A 16,262-nucleotide genomic window follows, 5' to 3' on the forward strand; every position below is an offset into this window, starting at 1 on the left:
CCACCACCGAGCTACCAGATGGAGATCAGACTGTCATCACTGGAACTTTGGAGCCACAGATCCCAAACTGCAGTGAAATCCTGCAAGTTGGACCTATGTATGTTTTAATCTGGACTGAACACAAGCTCTCACCTCTGCAGTGCGGTGGCGCTGCCTGGCATCCATACCTGGGACCAGACATGGTTCTAAGGTGGCCTTCCCCTGGATTAACACCCCTAATGAAAAGCCTTTAATGGGCTTGACTCTCACCAAGGCAGCTCTAAGCAGCACCTCATTTTAATTAGGTCTTCCAAACAGTTGCTAATGAAATTAATTTCCCCTTCCATCACTTTCTTTACAGGCCCACAGAGCGTCCATGCCAAAAGCCTAGCCTGTGGCTGAGCCTTGGGGACCCACAGACACTCTTCTGTCACAACAGACCTAGCTGCTGCTAGAGAAGGTGTTCTGCTGGAGCTTCACAGGACTTGGTTGGCTACAGCATGGCACAGAGGGAACACTGTGAGAGTAATGCACAGAGTGAATGAATGTGGTTTCAGCTCATCCAGCAGCCAGACCTCACCACATGCTTGGCAGGGACTGATGTGAGGGGAGGCTCAGCAAAGCAAGGCAGCCAGTTCTGTGCTAGCAGGCTAATAATTGGCTCCTCTTCCTCCTTCACATCCACAAACCTTCTGCTGTACAGATGAAAAAAAACAACCACAAAACAAAACAGAAAGAAAAGAGAAGAGAAGAGAGGAGGAAGATGAGAGCATCGCTCTGGGGAGTCACAGCCAGGAGTGAACGCAGAGTCACTGCCCTGCCCCTGCTCTGCACCTGAAGGAGCCTCTCCAGCATCAGCAGTGAGAGGGGAGGGATCAGATGAGAAGTCTACAGAAGAGAATGGCAGGGTACAGTTAGTTTGTGAGGAGCAGGGGGGGCACAGGAGACAGGGAGGAGTGAACAAACCCTTTGCACTCAGAGGGCATGTGTTGTATTGCTCCTTTGTTAAGCCAAGGACAAAGCCCAGGGGGAATCTCCTCCTCTTGGGTGGGATCTGAACGGCGTGACAAGAGCTTTCTACTAGGTTTAAAAGGTCAGAGAGTCTGTTTGCAGTTCAGCCTCTGGTCATCCATCACTGTTCTTCTGTTTTGCTGCTATTCCTGAACTTCACCACCATCACTGTGATGTTGTCAGGACACCCTCTGTAGAAGGACTGTAGGACTATGCTCTTGGCACCAAAGTGGGGCTCATCCAAGCGTTCCTTGATGAACCGGACGGCTTCCTCATTGCTGAAAGCATCCCACAGCCCATCTGAGGCCAGGATCATGAACTCTGGCTGCAGTTTGTCCAGGTCAAAGGTAAGAATGTCAGGGTCAGGAATGACAACGTTCAGGTTCTTCAGAGGGTAGTCTCCCAGGGAGCGGGACATGGCCAGGATGCCCTGGACGCGCCACGAGCCGTTGAAGCTGATGAAGCCACCTGGAGAGAAACAACAACACTGAGAGCAGGGCTGGGGAAAGGCAAAGCATTGCTCTGCCTTCCTGCCACACCCACCCAAACAGTCAGCCTGCTGCATCCTCAGGTCCCCAGGTGCCACAGATCTTTCCATTGAGGGTGGGGGGACACTGGCACAGGCTGCCCAGGGAGGCTGCGGCTGCCCCCTCCCCAGAGGTGTTCAAGGCCAGGCTGGATGAGGCCTTGAGCAAGCTGGGCTGGTGGGAGGTGTCCCTGCCCATGGCAGGGGGGTTGGAACTGGCTATCTTGAAGGTCCCTTCCAACCCAAACCATTCTGTGATTCTATGCCATATGTAAATCACAGAATCACAGAATGTTAGGGGTTGGAAGGGACCTCTGCAGATCATTGAGTTCAGTCCCTCTGTCAGAGCAGGATGTGACCAGGCAGGTCACACAGGAATGCATCCAGCTGGGTTGAGAATGACTCCAGAGAAGGAGACCCCACAACTTCTCTGGGCAGCCTGCTCCAGGGCTCTGTCACCCTCACCAATCAGAAGTGTCTCCTCATGTTGAAGTAGAACCTCCTGGGTTCCAGCTTGTCCCCACTGTTCCTTGTCCTCTCACTGGACACCACTGAAAAGAGCCTGGCACTTTGACCCCCAGCCCTCAGCTATTGATAGACATTGCAGATCCCTCTCAGCCGCCTTCTCTCCAGACTAAACAGCCCCAGGGCTCTCAGTCTCTCTTCACAGCAGAGACATTCCAGTCCCCCACTCATCCTTGCAGCCCTCCACTGGACTCTCTCCAGCAGGTCTCTGTCTCTCTTGAACCGGACACAGTGTCCCAAGTGTGGTCTCACCAGGGCAGAGCAGAGGGGGAGGAAATCTCCAGGGAAGAGCTGGATTGCTGCCACTGGTGCTGCAGGGAGAGCTGAAGCAGGGAATGTTTTGCTGCTGTTCCTCAGTGGAATGGTTCTGCTTTCAAAGGAAGCAGCTTCATGCTTCCCTACTCCCCCAGAGGTCCTGAAAGGCCTGAATAGAGCTGTTCCTGTACCACACAACTTCAAGCTCAGTTGCCTCATGTCAATGTTAAGATGAGAGCCCTGCAAGCAACTCTTTATGTCCTGGTGTGAGCCAATCCCTTTGTTCCCTGCAGTTCCCCACTTCAGAGGAGGTGTGAAGCAAAGACCCCTGCAAACACCCTGCAGCAGCACTCACAGCTCACCCCCAGGCATAAAGCAAAGCAGCAAGTGAACAAAGCCCAAACATCTCTGGGCTGTTCTAGCAAACAGCCTGGAATGAGCTGGGTCAGAAAGGACCAAAGCACTGCTGGGAGCAAACCCAGCACAGTCTTGAGCTGCACCAGGGGAGGTTTAGGCTGATGATAGGAAGAAATTCTTCACAGAGAGAGAGATTGGCCTCTGGGATGTGCTGCCCAGGGAGGTGGTGGAGTCACCATCCCTGGAGGTGTTCTAAAAGAGACTGGATGAGGCCCTTGGTGCCATGGTTGAGTTGATTAGATGGTGCTGGGTGATAGAATAGAATAGAATAGAATCGAATCATAGAATCAAAAACATTGGAAAAGACCTCAGAGATCATCAAGTCCAACCTCTCACCCAGCACCTCCTGATAACTAAACCATGGCTCCAAGTGCCACATCCAAGCCTGTCTTGAACACCTCCAGGGATGGGGACTCCACCACCTCCCTGGGCAGCACATCCCAGTGGCCAATCTCTCTTGCTGGGAAGAATTTCTTCCTAACATCCAGCCTAAACCTCCCCTGGCACAGCTTGAGACTATGTCCTCTTGTTCTGCTGCTGGCTGCCTGAGAGAAGAGACCAACCCCCACCTGGCTACAACCTCCCTTCAGGGAGTTGCAGAGAGCAAGAAGGTCTCCCCTGAGCCTCCTCCTCTCCAGGCTAAGCAACCCCAGCTCCCTCAGCCTCTCCTCCCAGGGCTGTGCTCCAGACCCCTCCCCAGCTTTGTTGCCCTTCTCTGGACACCTTCCAGCAGCTCAACCTCTTTCCTAACCTGAGGAGCCCAGAACTGGACACAGGACTCCAGGTGTGGCCTCAGCAGTGCTGAGCACAGGGCACAAGGACTTCCCTGCTCCTGCTGGCCACACTCTTCCTGCTGCAGGCCAGGATGCCCTTGGCCTTCTTGGCCCCCTGGGCACACTGCTGGCTCCTGTTCAGCTGCTGTCCACCACTACCCCCAGGTCCCTCTCTGCCTGGCAGCTCTCAGCCACTCTGACCCCAGCCTGTAGCTCTGCCTGGGGTTGCTGTGGCTGAAGTGCAGCCCCTGGCACTTGGGCTTGTTGAATGCCATCCTGTTGGCCTCTGCCCATTGGTGGTCTCAGAGGTCTTTTCCAACCTGGTTAGTTTTGTGATTCTGTGTGAAACTTCAAGTCAGGAAAACATGAGGTGAGATTTGACTGAGTTGCATGGATTCATGGAATTGCCTTGGGTTGGAAGGGACCTTGAAGATCATCCAGTTCACACCTCCCACCAGCCCAGCTTGCTCAAGGCCTCCTCCACTCTGGCCTTGAACACCTCCAGAGAGGAGGCATCCACAGCCTCCCTGGGCAACGTGTTCCAGTGTCTCCCCACCTTTAAAGGGCCCTTCCAACCCAAACCATTCTATGGTTCTGTGTTGTTCTTGTCATCTTGAAAGTCACCTGGGGATAAACAGCTTGCAGAGGTGGGTCATGGAAAGGTACAACCACAAAGGGAGAACTGTTGGCTTCTGCTATCTCCATGCTGCCTTCTCCCCTGCTCTTAACAAATGTCTTTGCTGTTATCACAAGTTTGCAGCTCAGCACTTCAGCCCCCACATTATTTGTCTGTCACCTCAATCTTCTGACAGCCCCTCCATTCCTGCCTGCTTGATCTGATCTGTAAAGCCTTCTGCTTTCAGGTGAGGCTACATTTCATGTCATCATCCATTCCCCTTTAAAGCTTGAAACTTGATTTGTGTTCAGCCCAGCAGAAATCAACACGTTGTAGCTGGGTGTTTTCATGGACACTTCTGTGGAGCCTCTGTTATGAGGATGTCTCCTTCCACAGTCACTGGTGAGCCCACTGCAGCTGCTCACCCAACCAGGAGGGTGGGCAGGATGAGAATGTAGTTTTGGAGGGTGTTGAAGGTGACACAGCCACCTACTCCCCATCCCAGGGGGGCTGCATGTGTGATGAAGACTCTAAAACCTGGAGTACAGCCCTAGGTATCACTCAGCCTTCACTCACTGTGTTGTTTACCTTGCAAGGCAAGGACCAGGTTCAGTTCTGAGCCCCTCACTCCAAGAAGGACATTGAGGGGCTGGAGCAGGTCCAGAGAAGGGTAACAAAGCTGGGGAAGGGTGTGGAGAACAGGGCTGGGGAGGAGCAGCTGAGGGAGCTGGGGGTGTTTGGGGTGGAGAAGAGGAGGCTGAGGGGAGACCTCATTGCTCTCTACAGCTCCCTGAAAGGAGAGCTGGGTGATAGGTGATAGGACAAAAGGAAACAGCCTGCAGCTGTGCCAGGGGAGGGTTAGGTTGGAGATAAGGAACAATTTCTTTGCTGCAAGAGTGGTCAGGCACTGGCAGAGGCTGCCCAGGGAGGTGGTGGAGTCCCCATCCCTGGAGGTGCTCAAGAAAGCTGTGGCCATGGCACTTGGGGACAGGGTTTGATGGCCAGGGTGGGGTTGGGTTCATGGCTGGACTGGATGGTCTTACAGGTCTCTTCCAACCAAAACAACTCCCTGTGTATGGGTTGGGATGCCAGGGAAGCAAAATGCACTTGGGAAGAGACATTGCTGAGTAGATGCTTTCCCCACAGTGAGGGCTCAGCAGTGCCTGTGCCTGCTGCTGCTCTTGCAGAGGACACAGCTGCTGCTGCTGGCTCTCTGTGCCAGGCCTGCTCCAGCCTGCAGGTCCAGCTTACGAGCACAAAGCGGTTCCTGGTGCCACTCTCGGAGCTGCTGACAGCATAAGCTGGACTCCTGGGGCTTGCTGAAGTGTCTGCTGGCACCTCTGGTGTGTTCTCTTACAGAGCCTCCCCTGAAGAACACAGAAGTGCTGCTGAAAAGCAGACATCCTGCTGTCACCAGGGGAGGAAAGGCATTAGAGGAAGAGAAGCCTTTGGGCAGCTGCACAAGCGTTTGGTGTGTCAGCCAGAGCTGAGCTCACAGGGTTATCTTCCAGCTGAAGGACTTGAATTCCTGTCCAGGCCACTCACCTGCTGGCTCTTCCTCAGCAGCCAAACCAGGGCTGTTTCAAGGCCTTATGCTGGAGCTACAAACACAGCTCAGGCTCCTAATCACGAGCTTGCTGGGGAAAACCAGGCCAGGCTGAGGGAGATTGGGGTGGTGCAGCCTGGAGAAGAGAAGGCTCCAGGGAGACCTTCTGCTGGCCTTGCAGTGAGCCAATTAGAAAGCTGGGGACAGACATTTGAGCAGGACCTGTTGTGACAGGACAAGGGGGGATGGTTTGAACTGAAAGAGGGAGATTCAGGCTGGAGTGAAGGAAGAAATGTTTTCAAGATGATTCTGATGAAAGCCTGTCCCAGGGTGCCCAGAGAGGGAGAGGTGGGTTCCATCCCTGGAACCACTCCAGGTCAGGTTGGTTGGGGCTGCAAGCAACCTGCTCTAGTTGGGGACGTCCCTGATGACTGCAGGGGGTTGGACTGGATGACCCTGAAAGGTTCCTTCCAACCCAAACTACTCTGTGAGTCTATGCAAGCAGCATCCTTGTACCATGGGATGTGCCTTCTCCTGTCCCACAGGGGGGGAGCAGAGTGGTAGGACCTCAGTCCCAAGGCAAACCAGACAAGGGCAGCACAGCACTCAGACCTGCTGACCACTGCTGTCACCTGCCACAAGACCTGAGTGATGGCTTCTGGGGCAGCCAGAGCCATGTTGGACTGACAGATGGAAACATTTTCCAGGCTGTGGGCTGGCCAAGACTTTGGAGACAGCTTCTGGGAAGCAGGAAGAGAGAGAGACTGAATTCCTTCTCCAGCCACCGAAAGCAGCAAGCAGTGAAGCTCCTGAAGATCCAGCATGGCAGTGAGAAATGAGAGGTTAGCTTAGAGTTGTCATTCTGATGTTAATACCCTGCTGCAATGCAGAGGACACCTCAGGCTCTGCTCTGAGCTGCTCCTCTGGGCTGCCTCAAACTGATTTCTATCAGAGGGAGGCTTGAAGCAGAGCTTCTCAACTGTGACCACAAGGATTTCACTTTGAAATGAAACCTCTGCTAACAGAGCAGTGCAGGCACTGCAGAGCTGCCTGCAGGGGCCTGGGCACTGCAGCTGGGTGGGGAAATGTGAAGGTGGAACCCCAAAATGTATCACAGTGCTGCTGAGTCTCTGCTGTATTGCACATGACAAGGAGTGGATGGTGGGAGTCAGGTCCCTCTGGCACAGCTGTGCTGCACGGTGCACAGCTCACCCCAGGCACTCTGCTTCAGTCTTACACTTACTGTATGGAAGGAAATTATCCAACTGCCCTGCTCTGAGCTGGCCCAGCAGCAGCTCTGCTCAGGCTGGCAGTGCCCAGCTCAGGCCCTGCTCACTCAGGCACTGGCTGAAGCTCAGGGCAGCTTGGCACAACCAGGGGCTGCTGCTAGCAGGGAGAAGCTGAGGGGCAGAGCTCCTGCCAAGGCCTGGGGGGCACAAAGCCTCTGCCTCAGCCTTGCTGCTCTGCACACCAAGGGCACAGCTCTGCCCCACCTTGGGGGGCAGGAAGGCAGAGGGGGCAGCTGTGGGCAGGAGCAGACAGCAGAGGGGAGCCTCAAGTGCCCCCCAAGGGATTGCAGCCCCTGGATGGCATCTTCAGCTGCAAGCTGAGGGATGCCCAGGCTCAAGCCTCTCCTTCCCTGGCTGCTGTCCCAGCAGGAATCTCTCCCTTCTGCCTTCCAGCCCCATCCCTGTCTTCCTCAATCCAGCTCCAGCATCCAGCTCCTCAATCCGCTTCCCATCTGCTGCTGAGCCCAGGCTGGGACTTGCCCAGGGCCTGCCCCCAGCATCAGTGGTGCCAGTGGTGCCATCCTTGCCCTCAGGGCTTGGCTTCCATCTTGCTTTGTGTCTCTGTGTCTCTATCCCATGGCATTGTTCTTCTTCCCATCCCAGCTGGCTTAGTTTCTTCCCCAGCCCATCAGCCTCTCTCCCTCCTTCCCTTTCTCTTCCCTTAGGGAAGGCAGAGGGGTTCCTGCAGAGCCTCTGGCACTCCTCTGGTGCCCAGCCCAGCCCTTCCCTGACCCCCACCAGCAGCAGCAGTGTCAGCTGAGCTCCCTGAGCTGGAGCAAAGCCAGGCCAAGGTTTTGCTGCTACTCCTCCTGGGGCCCTGCTGCCTTTGGCATGCCCTGAGGGGCAGGTAGCAGCAGGAAGCATCCCCACTGCTCACACTGCTCCTGGGGGCTGCAGGCAAGCCGGGAGGGCAGCGCGGGGATGGACGCCTGTGCTGCTGGCAGCCTGCTGCTGCCCCTCTGGGCTTCACAGCTGGTTTACACTCAGGGAAGAAATGCTTTATGCTGAGGGAGAAACTCAGTCTTTGCACTGCCCAGATGCAGCTGTGGAGGCAGAGCATGCCCAGAGGCACTGCTCACTGGCAGCTGCAATACACACAGGAGCAGAACTCTTTGTCAAGTAATTTGCTGCTGCTGTGGGAGCCGCAGCAGAAATGGGCTCAGAAGAGGCTTTTGACAGGTTCCTGGAGAACTGGCTATTAAACTTTGATGATCCAAATGAAGCTTCTAGCCCAGGAGGTCGCTAAACTGACAAGTGATGAAAGCTGGAAGGATTTATGGCAGAAAGGTTGCTGCTGCTTCTTCCTTCCCTCTACTCCTACTGCAGCTTCCGTGTAGGTGCTCGTTAGCAGCCACTGGGTGGGAACAGAACCCAGCTCTGATGAATCAGATTCATGCTCTGCTGCTTCTAGCAGCTCAGCTTCATTCTGCTTCAGACCCAGCCTCTCACACTGCTGCTGCTGGTAGGGTTTGGTGTGAGAGGCCTGGAGTGCTGCTGCTCCTCTTCATTCATTTGCTCCCTGCAGAGGTCAGAAGGGACCTGGGCAGGGCAGCCAAGTGGCTGCTGAAGATTCACGAAGTCACAGATTGCACTGGGTTGGAAAGGGACCGTCCAAGGGCATCTTCTCAGTCAGCAGGGACACCTCCAACCATCTCATGCTGCCCAGGTCCACAGCAAGTCTGATATTGAATGTCTGCAGGTCTCAACCACAACCCTGGGCAGCCTGTTCCAGTGGTTCACCACTCTCACTGTGCAGAACTCCTGAAGTCCAACCCAAACCTCCCCTGCTCCAGTTCCAAACCATTGCCCCTCATCCTATCCCCCCAGCCCCTTCTGAACAGTCCCCCCCGAGCCTACCTGTAGATCCCCTTCAGATATTGAAGTGCAGCTCTGAGGTCTCCCTGGAGCCTTCTCTTCTCCAGGCTGAACAGCCCAAATTCTTTCAGTCTGTCCCCACAGCAGAGGTTCTCCAGCCCTCTGATCATCTTGGTGGAACCATCAGGTCCATATCCTTCTTGTGCTGGACACAGCACTGCAGGTGAGGTCTCCCCAGAGCAGAGCAGAGGGGCAGGACCTCCTCTCTCCATCTCTGGCCACGCTGCTTTGGGTGCAGCCCTGGCTGCCGTCGGCCCATCGCTGGCTCCTGTCCAGCTTCTCACCCCCCAGCACCCCCAAGTCCTTCTCTGTAGGGCTACTCCTACCCCTACACTGGCTCACTAAGGCATAGGCTTAGGCTTCCATCTCTCTGTCTGCAGCACCCCAGCCCTCTGCCAAGTGCTGTATTAGCGAGAGAAGAGCTGCTCTGGGGGTGCCTCAGCCTGGCGCTGGCCAGCTGCAGGGGGATTGCTCTCGGCAGAGCGGCGAGAGCCAGGGAGGTGACCCTGCAGTCCAAAGCAAAGAGGTGAGGACTCACCAGCTCTCTTAATCCTCTTCCTCTCTTTCAGCTGGTAGGGCTTGTGGTCGTGGGAGAGGGGGATGGCGTTGCCGTCCTTGTCACACAGGACCCCTCGGGAGTCTCCCACGTTGGCCACCGTCAGCTCCTTGTCCGACAGCAGCGCGATCAGACAGGTGGTGCCTGCACGGGAGAGGAGGCAAAGGCATGGGGGGCACAAACCAACACCACCAGCAGGGACATCTTCCTCTTCATGAGGGCAGAGAGGGGCTGAAGCAGGAGGGGCACATCCCAGCCTCTGCCTGAAAGCCAGCACTTCCTTCTGGCCGAGGCAAGGAACAGGAGGAAAAGGCCAAGGAGCCTCCACTGGCAGCTCTGGCAGCTCCAGCTGCTGCAGGGGGATGAACCACAGCCCTCTCCCCTCAGCTCTCTCCCCCCCCAGGCCTTCAAGAGCTGGGGTCTGGATTTTTAACTCTTCATTGACAGGAGGAAAAGATTTGACATTTTAAATTGCTTTACCCTCCACATACACAGAGAATGCAGTCAGTCACTGACCACCCCCCAGGCTTTGGGTTTGTTGCCTGAAGTGGCAGGGGAAAAAGAGCTGAGGGCTGGGGGTCAGGTGGAGGGGGCCAAGCTCTTCTGGGTGGTGCACAGTGATAAGCCAAGGACCAGTGGATACAAACTTGAACAGAGAAGGTTTCAGCTCAACATGAGGAGAAACTTCTTTACAGTGAGGGTGACAGAGGCCTGGAGCAGGCTGCCCAGAGAGGTTGTGGAGCCTCCTGCTCTGGAGACTTCCCAAACCCCACCTGGATGCACTGCTGTGCAGCCTGCCCTGGGTGAGCCTGCTCTGGCAGGGGGGTTGGACTGGATGATCTCTGGAGGTCCCTTCCAACCTCTCCTGTACTGTGGCCCTGTGAGTACACTGGAGATGTTGCCTGGGTTTTAAGGGCAAACACCTGAAATGAGAGCTTTCATGTTCATCACATGGCTGCTGCTGAAGGGAAGGGGCTTCAGGGGCTTCACTTTTGAGGGTGCCAGGGAAGGATAGGATTGGGGGGGATGGAGCAAAACTAGAAGTGGGGAGATTGAGATTGGATGTGAGGAAGAAGTTGTTGCCCATGAGGGTGGTGAGAGCCTGGCACAGGTTGCCCAGGGAGGTGGTGGAAGCCTCCTGCCTGGAGGTGTTTGCAGCCAGGCTGGAGGTGGCTGTGAGCAACCTGCTGCAGTGTGAGGTGTCCCTGCCCATGGCAGGGGGCTTGGAACTGGCTGAGCCTTGAGGTCCCTTCCAGCCCTGACAATTCTGTCATTCTATGATTCAGAGGTCCCCTCCAACAGTCTCTGAATGTTGAGCAAAGCAGAGCCCTGCCATTCCTCCCTGTTCCCCTCCCAGCCACTGCCAGCTGCACTCAGGAACCCTCCAGCTCCTACCAAGATTCCTTGCACAGGCTGGGGACCAGATGGCACCATTTCCTTCCTCTTGACCCCTGGTTTTGCTCCTGAGGAGCTATCTTTGGGTTTAAGTCTATGCTGTGTGCTCTTACAGCTGCACTTTGCTGCCCAGCCCTGCAGTTCAAAGCTCTGCTGTGCTGTTCCCATGGCAGGAGCTGAGTATCCCATGGGTGGTATAAATAAAATAGCCAGGAATAAACAATCTGTGTTTAGATGCACTGTGTTCTGCAGACTGATTTAGCTCCATGCTCTGTCTTGCAGGGCTGTAAAGTTCAGCTATTTTTGCACAAGGCAGCCAGAGCCACTGAGATATTTTCATAGTTTAGTTGCATTTAGTTAGTTACTTATTTATTGCTTCTATCTTTTTTTTTTCCCCCCCTTAGATCTGTTTTATATCAATATATCTTTCTGCACAACTCACCTAAGGGCAGGACCTAAGGAGGGGACAGGTCAGAGCAGTGGGGTTGCAGCTGGGTCACAAAAGCATGGCAAAATGGCATTCACAGAGCCACAGAATGAGTTGGGGTAGAAGGGGCCCCAAAGATCTTCTAGTTCCAACCCCCCCCTGCCATGGGCAGGGACACCTCCCACCAGCCCAGCTTGCTCAAGGCCTCATCCAGCCTGGCCCTGGAACACCTCCAGGGAGGGGACATCCATAGCCTCCCTGGGCAGCCTGTGCCAGTGTCTCCCAACCCTCACTGCAAAGGATTTCTTCCTCATCTCCAGTCTCAGTCTCCCCTCTCTCAGCTCAAAGCCATTGTCTCTCATCCTGGCACTCCCAGCCCTTGTCCAAAGTCCCTCCCCAGCTCTCCTGCAGCCCCTTCAGGTACAGGAAGGGTGCTCTAAGGTCCCAGGATGCCATTGGCTCTCTTGGCCCCCAGGGCACATTGCTGTCCCATGCAGAGCCTGCTGCCCACCAGCACTCCAAGGTCTTTCTCCATGGAGCTGCTTTCCAGCAGGGCAGTCCCTAACCTGTCCTGGTGCCTGCTGTTATTCCTCCCCAGGTGCAGGACATTTCTCTCCTCATTTTCTCCTGTGCTTCCCTGTGTCCCTGACAACCCTTCAGCCCTCTGCTCTCCCAGGCTCACTCTCTGTGGAAGGTGACTCTCTTTCCTTGGCACATATTAATCCCAACCTTTTCCCAACCATCTCCTGCAGCCCATTTTGGATGGGATGACCTCAGAAACAGAGGCCACCATCATTATCTACAGAGAGACCAACAACCCAGGGTGTGGGGAGGTGGTGTGTGACTGCTGAAATGATTAGCATTGCCCTCATCTGCCCTCCAGCAAGGCCACCAGTTCTAATCCAAGCCACAGAACCCACAGCTCCCCTGTGAGATAAACAATGAGGAAACCAAGCTGCAGATGTTCAGGTTTCATTCCTGCTGTGGCAGGGAGAGGAACTGTGAGACCTGCAGGGGTCCTTGCTCTGAGGATCCCCAGTCCATGGTGACTACACAGAAAAGGAGGCTCAAAGCCAGGTGTTGAAACTATCAGACTGAGAAGAAATGATCCCAACACCCTGGAAGTGAGGTGGAACCAGAAGGGGAACCACTGTAAAACCTTTGCATAGAATCACAGAATGGCTGAGGCTGGAAGAGAGCTCAGAGCTCCTCTGCTCCAAGCTCCCCACCATGCCCAGGGACACCTCTCAGCTCCACTCAGCTGCTCAAGGCCTCAGCCAGCCTGGCCTTCAACACCCCCAGCAAGGAGGCAGCCACAGCCTCCCTGGCCAGCCTGGGCCACACTCTCACCACCCTCCCAAGCAACAACTTCTGCCTCAGCTCCACTCTGACCCTGCTCTGCCTCAGCTTCCAACCATTCCCCCTTGGCCTGGCTCCAGCCCCCCTCAGCAAAAGTCTCTCTGCAGCCTTCCTGCAGGATGCCTTCAGGTCCTGGCAGGCAGCTCTGAGGTGCCCCTGGATCCTTCTGAACACCCCCAGCTCCCTCAGCCTGTGCTCCCAGCAGAGCTGCTCCAGCCCTTGGAGCATCTTGGTGGCCTCCTTGGATCCTCCCCAGTGCCTCCCCCTGGGCTCCTCTTCTCAGGCACCACTTCTCACCTACATTTTCAGCTTCTCTAAGGACACTTTGTGCAAGGCCAAGCTGCTGGTGCTCATCACCACTTCTTTGTCCCTTCCCTGGCTCCTTTGTGGGTTAGTGAAATGTGTGAATAGCTGCATCACTTCTTCTGGTGGAAGCAAGCAAGGTGAGGAAGCTGCAGTTACAGCCTCAATAATACAGCTGGGGCACACCACTGGGCCAAGCAAATCATCTGCTGGTGCCTCAGCAAGCCTCTCCACATGTGCACTGTGAGAGCAGCCCCCTCCTTGCCCTCAGATGGACTCCAGGATCTTAGAGGGGCTCTTCCAACCCAACCAATTCCATGCTTCTAAATGTCCTCCTGCCAGCTGGATGGGGCTGAGCAGCCCACACAGCACGCAGGCAGCTGTCCCTGAAGAACCTCAGGGATGCTGCTTCCTGCAGCTCAGCTGCACCTGCCCCTAGCTGCAGTGAAGAGAAGAGTTCTGTCAAAGTCAATTCTGTAAGGAATGAACCCAAAAAAACCCCCATTCTGGAAATGTCTGTCATCCCTGCAGCTTCTCAGCACCACTTCCCCCTCACAGGGGCAAGAACCTCTCTCTGATCCCATCATTCTGTAACTGCCTCTGCTGAAATAGATGAAAAGAGCAGAACAGAATACAGAATGAACCAGGTTGGAAGAGACCTTGGAGATCACCAAGGCCAACCTATCACCCAGCACCATCTCATCAACCAAACCATGGCACCAAGCTCCCCACCAAGTCTCTTCCTAAACCCCTCCAGGGATGGGGACTCCACCACCTCCCTGGGCAGCACATCCCAGTGGCAAATTACTTTCTATGAAGAACTTCTCCCTAACATCCAGCCTAAAGGGGAGGTAGGAGAAAAATCTTTTCGATGGTACAAGGCTGGGAAGCTGCTGAGGGGCCTGGAGCAGCTCTGGGAGGAGCAAAGGCTGAGAGCCCTGGGGCTGAGAGCCTGCAGAAGAGCAGCCCCAGAGGGCAGCTGAGCAATGCTCAGCAAGAGACAAAGGAGCTGTGGGGGGCAAGAGGCTGGGGCCAGGCTCTGCTCAGTGGTGCCCAGGGACAGCACAAGGGGCAGTGGGCACAAAGTGGAGCCCAGGAGGTTCCATGTGAAGAGGAGGAGAAAGTTGTTTGGTGTGAGGCTGCTGGAGGCTGAGAAGGGCAACAAAGCTGGGGAGGGGTCTGGAGCACAGCCCTGTGAGGAGAGGCTGAGGGAGCTGGGGTTGCTTAGCCTGCAGAAGAGGAGGCTCAGGGGAGACCTTCTTGCTCTCTCCAACTCCCTGCAGGGAGGTTGTAGCCAGGTGGGGGTTGGTCTCTTCTCCCAGGCAGCCAGCACCAGAACAAGAGGACACAGTCTCAAGCTGTGCCAGGGGAGGTTTAGGCTGGTGTTAGGAAGAAGTTCTTCAGAGAAGGAGAGACTGGCCATTGGAATGGGCTGCCCAGGGAGGTGGTTGAGTCACCATCACTGGAGGGGTTTAGGAAGAGCCTGGTGAGCCCTTGGTGCCATGGTTTGGTTGATGAGATGGTGCTGGATGATAGGTTGGACTTGATGATCTCAAAGGTTTCTTCCAACCTGGTTAATTCTAATTCTAATTCAAGCTGCCCAGAGAGGTTGTGGAGTCTCCTGGTGTGGAGAGCTTCCAACCCTCCCTGGGCATTGTGCTGCTGGGCAAGCTGCTGGGGGTGCCCTGCTGGAGCAGGGGGGGTTGGACTGGGTGAGCTCCAGAGTCCCTTCCAACCCTCACCCTGCTGGGATCTGGGATTTTCTTTCTCTCTGGGGAGCTGTGGTGATGTTTTGTAAGGTTGGCAGAGCAGCAGTTCCCAGCTGCAGGAGGCATTACAGCACCTCTCCACCAGGTACAAATCAGAGGTGCTTTTATGACTGCCTTAAGCACAGAAGCTCCACCAAACAGATTAAACCACAGTTTGGGGGTTGGTTTTTTTTGCTCTTCCTCAACACAAAGCCACATTTATCAAGTGCTCCAGCCCAAGTCCTGGAGGGTTTACGTTGCTCCTGACGACCCAGCTGCTAGCTGACAAAGTGGAACAGCTAAATACCCACTTCAGAAATTGATGAGGAGGTGAAGAAGGCTCCCCAGGCAAGCAGGCACCTGTCAAAGTGCTGGCTCTGCTCTCAGCTCCTGTTGAAAGGTTGTAATTACAGGGGTGATAAAAGCTGTGTCTGAGCAGAGCTGGAGGATGCAGCAGGCTCAGGCTGCCTGCAGGACAAGGCTGCTGTTTACAAACACAGATTGCAGAGAGCTGGCAGACCACAGGGTGGGAGAGTGGCACAGTTAGCACTGAAGCTGCTCTCTGAGGTGGAGTTCAAGGGCTTCATGTGGACAGCTCTTAAGCAGAGCTGCCTGCCTGGGGTTCACTTGTGAGCACAAGCTGCTTCACAGACTCCAGCAGTCCTGGCAGGATGGGCTTGGAAGGCACCTCTGGGATCACAGAGTCACAGAAGGTTAGGGGCTAGAATGACCTCAAGAGGTCGAGTCCAAGCCCCCTGCCAGGGCAGGACCACCTACAGCAGGTCACACAGCAGCTCAGATAGAACAGAATAGAACCAACCAGGTTGGAAAAGATCTTTGAGATCACCAAGCCCAACCTATCACCCAGCACCATCCAATCAACTCAACCATGGCACCAAGCACCCCATCCAGCCTCCTCTTAAACCCCTCCAGGGATGGTGACTCCACCACCTCCCTGGGCAGCACATCCCCATGGCCAATCTCTCTTTCTATGAAGAACTTCTTCCTAACATCCAGCCTAAACCTCCCCTGGCACAGCTTGAGACTGTGTCCTCTTGTTCTGCTGCTGGCTGCCCGGGGATCACCCAGTCCCAGCCCCTGCCCCAGCAGGGCACCCACAGCAGCCTCCCCAGCAGCACAGTGCCCAGGGGAGGTTGGAAGCTCTCTACACAAGGAGACTCCACCACCTCTCTGGGCAGCCTGTGCCAATCCCTGACCACTCCTGCAGCAAAGAAATTTTCTCTCATCTCCAACTTAATCCTCCCCTGGCACAATTTCCTCTCCTTCTATCACCTGAGACTAGGGAGAAGAGCCCAACCCTCACCTGGCTCCAGCCTCCTCTCAGGGAGCTGTAGAGAGCAATGAGGTCTCCCCTCAGCCTCCTCTTCTCTACACTGAACACCCCCAGCTCCCTCAGCTGCTCCTCCCCAGCCCTGTTCTCCAGACCCTTCCCCAGCTTTGTTGCCCTTCTCTGGACATCCTCCAGCCCCTCGATGTCCTTCTTGGACTGAGGGGCCCAGAACTGAACCCAGGATTCAAGGCAGAGCAGGGAGCAGCCTTTCTGCTTTTGCAGTACAGCAGTGCCAGGATTGGCCTGATGAGTGAGCTCCCTCTCTGTGCTCCAGAGGTGGTTCCACCTCCTTGTGGGGAGCTGAAGTTCTG

The 16,262-nt window shown here is 55.3% G+C and overlaps 1 protein-coding gene across 1 annotated transcript in view; it reads right to left on the minus strand.

The window, feature by feature from the left end:
* Positions 1-18: 18 nt before the first annotated feature.
* Positions 19-16,262, minus strand: part of PPM1L (protein phosphatase, Mg2+/Mn2+ dependent 1L) — a 129,378-nt gene continuing 113,134 nt past the window's right edge. Inside the window, exons 3-4 of the mRNA XM_009902087.2 lie at positions 9,351-9,512; positions 19-1,458 (exon numbers count right to left, since the gene is read on the minus strand). Of these exons, the coding sequence (XP_009900389.1) occupies positions 1,112-1,458; positions 9,351-9,512 (509 nt within the window). The 3' untranslated portion in view covers positions 19-1,111. The remainder of the gene's footprint in view (positions 1,459-9,350; positions 9,513-16,262) is intronic.

This window comes from Dryobates pubescens, chromosome 32 (assembly GCF_014839835.1).
Source record: "Dryobates pubescens isolate bDryPub1 chromosome 32, bDryPub1.pri, whole genome shotgun sequence".
Lineage (NCBI taxonomy): Eukaryota > Metazoa > Chordata > Aves > Piciformes > Picidae > Dryobates > Dryobates pubescens.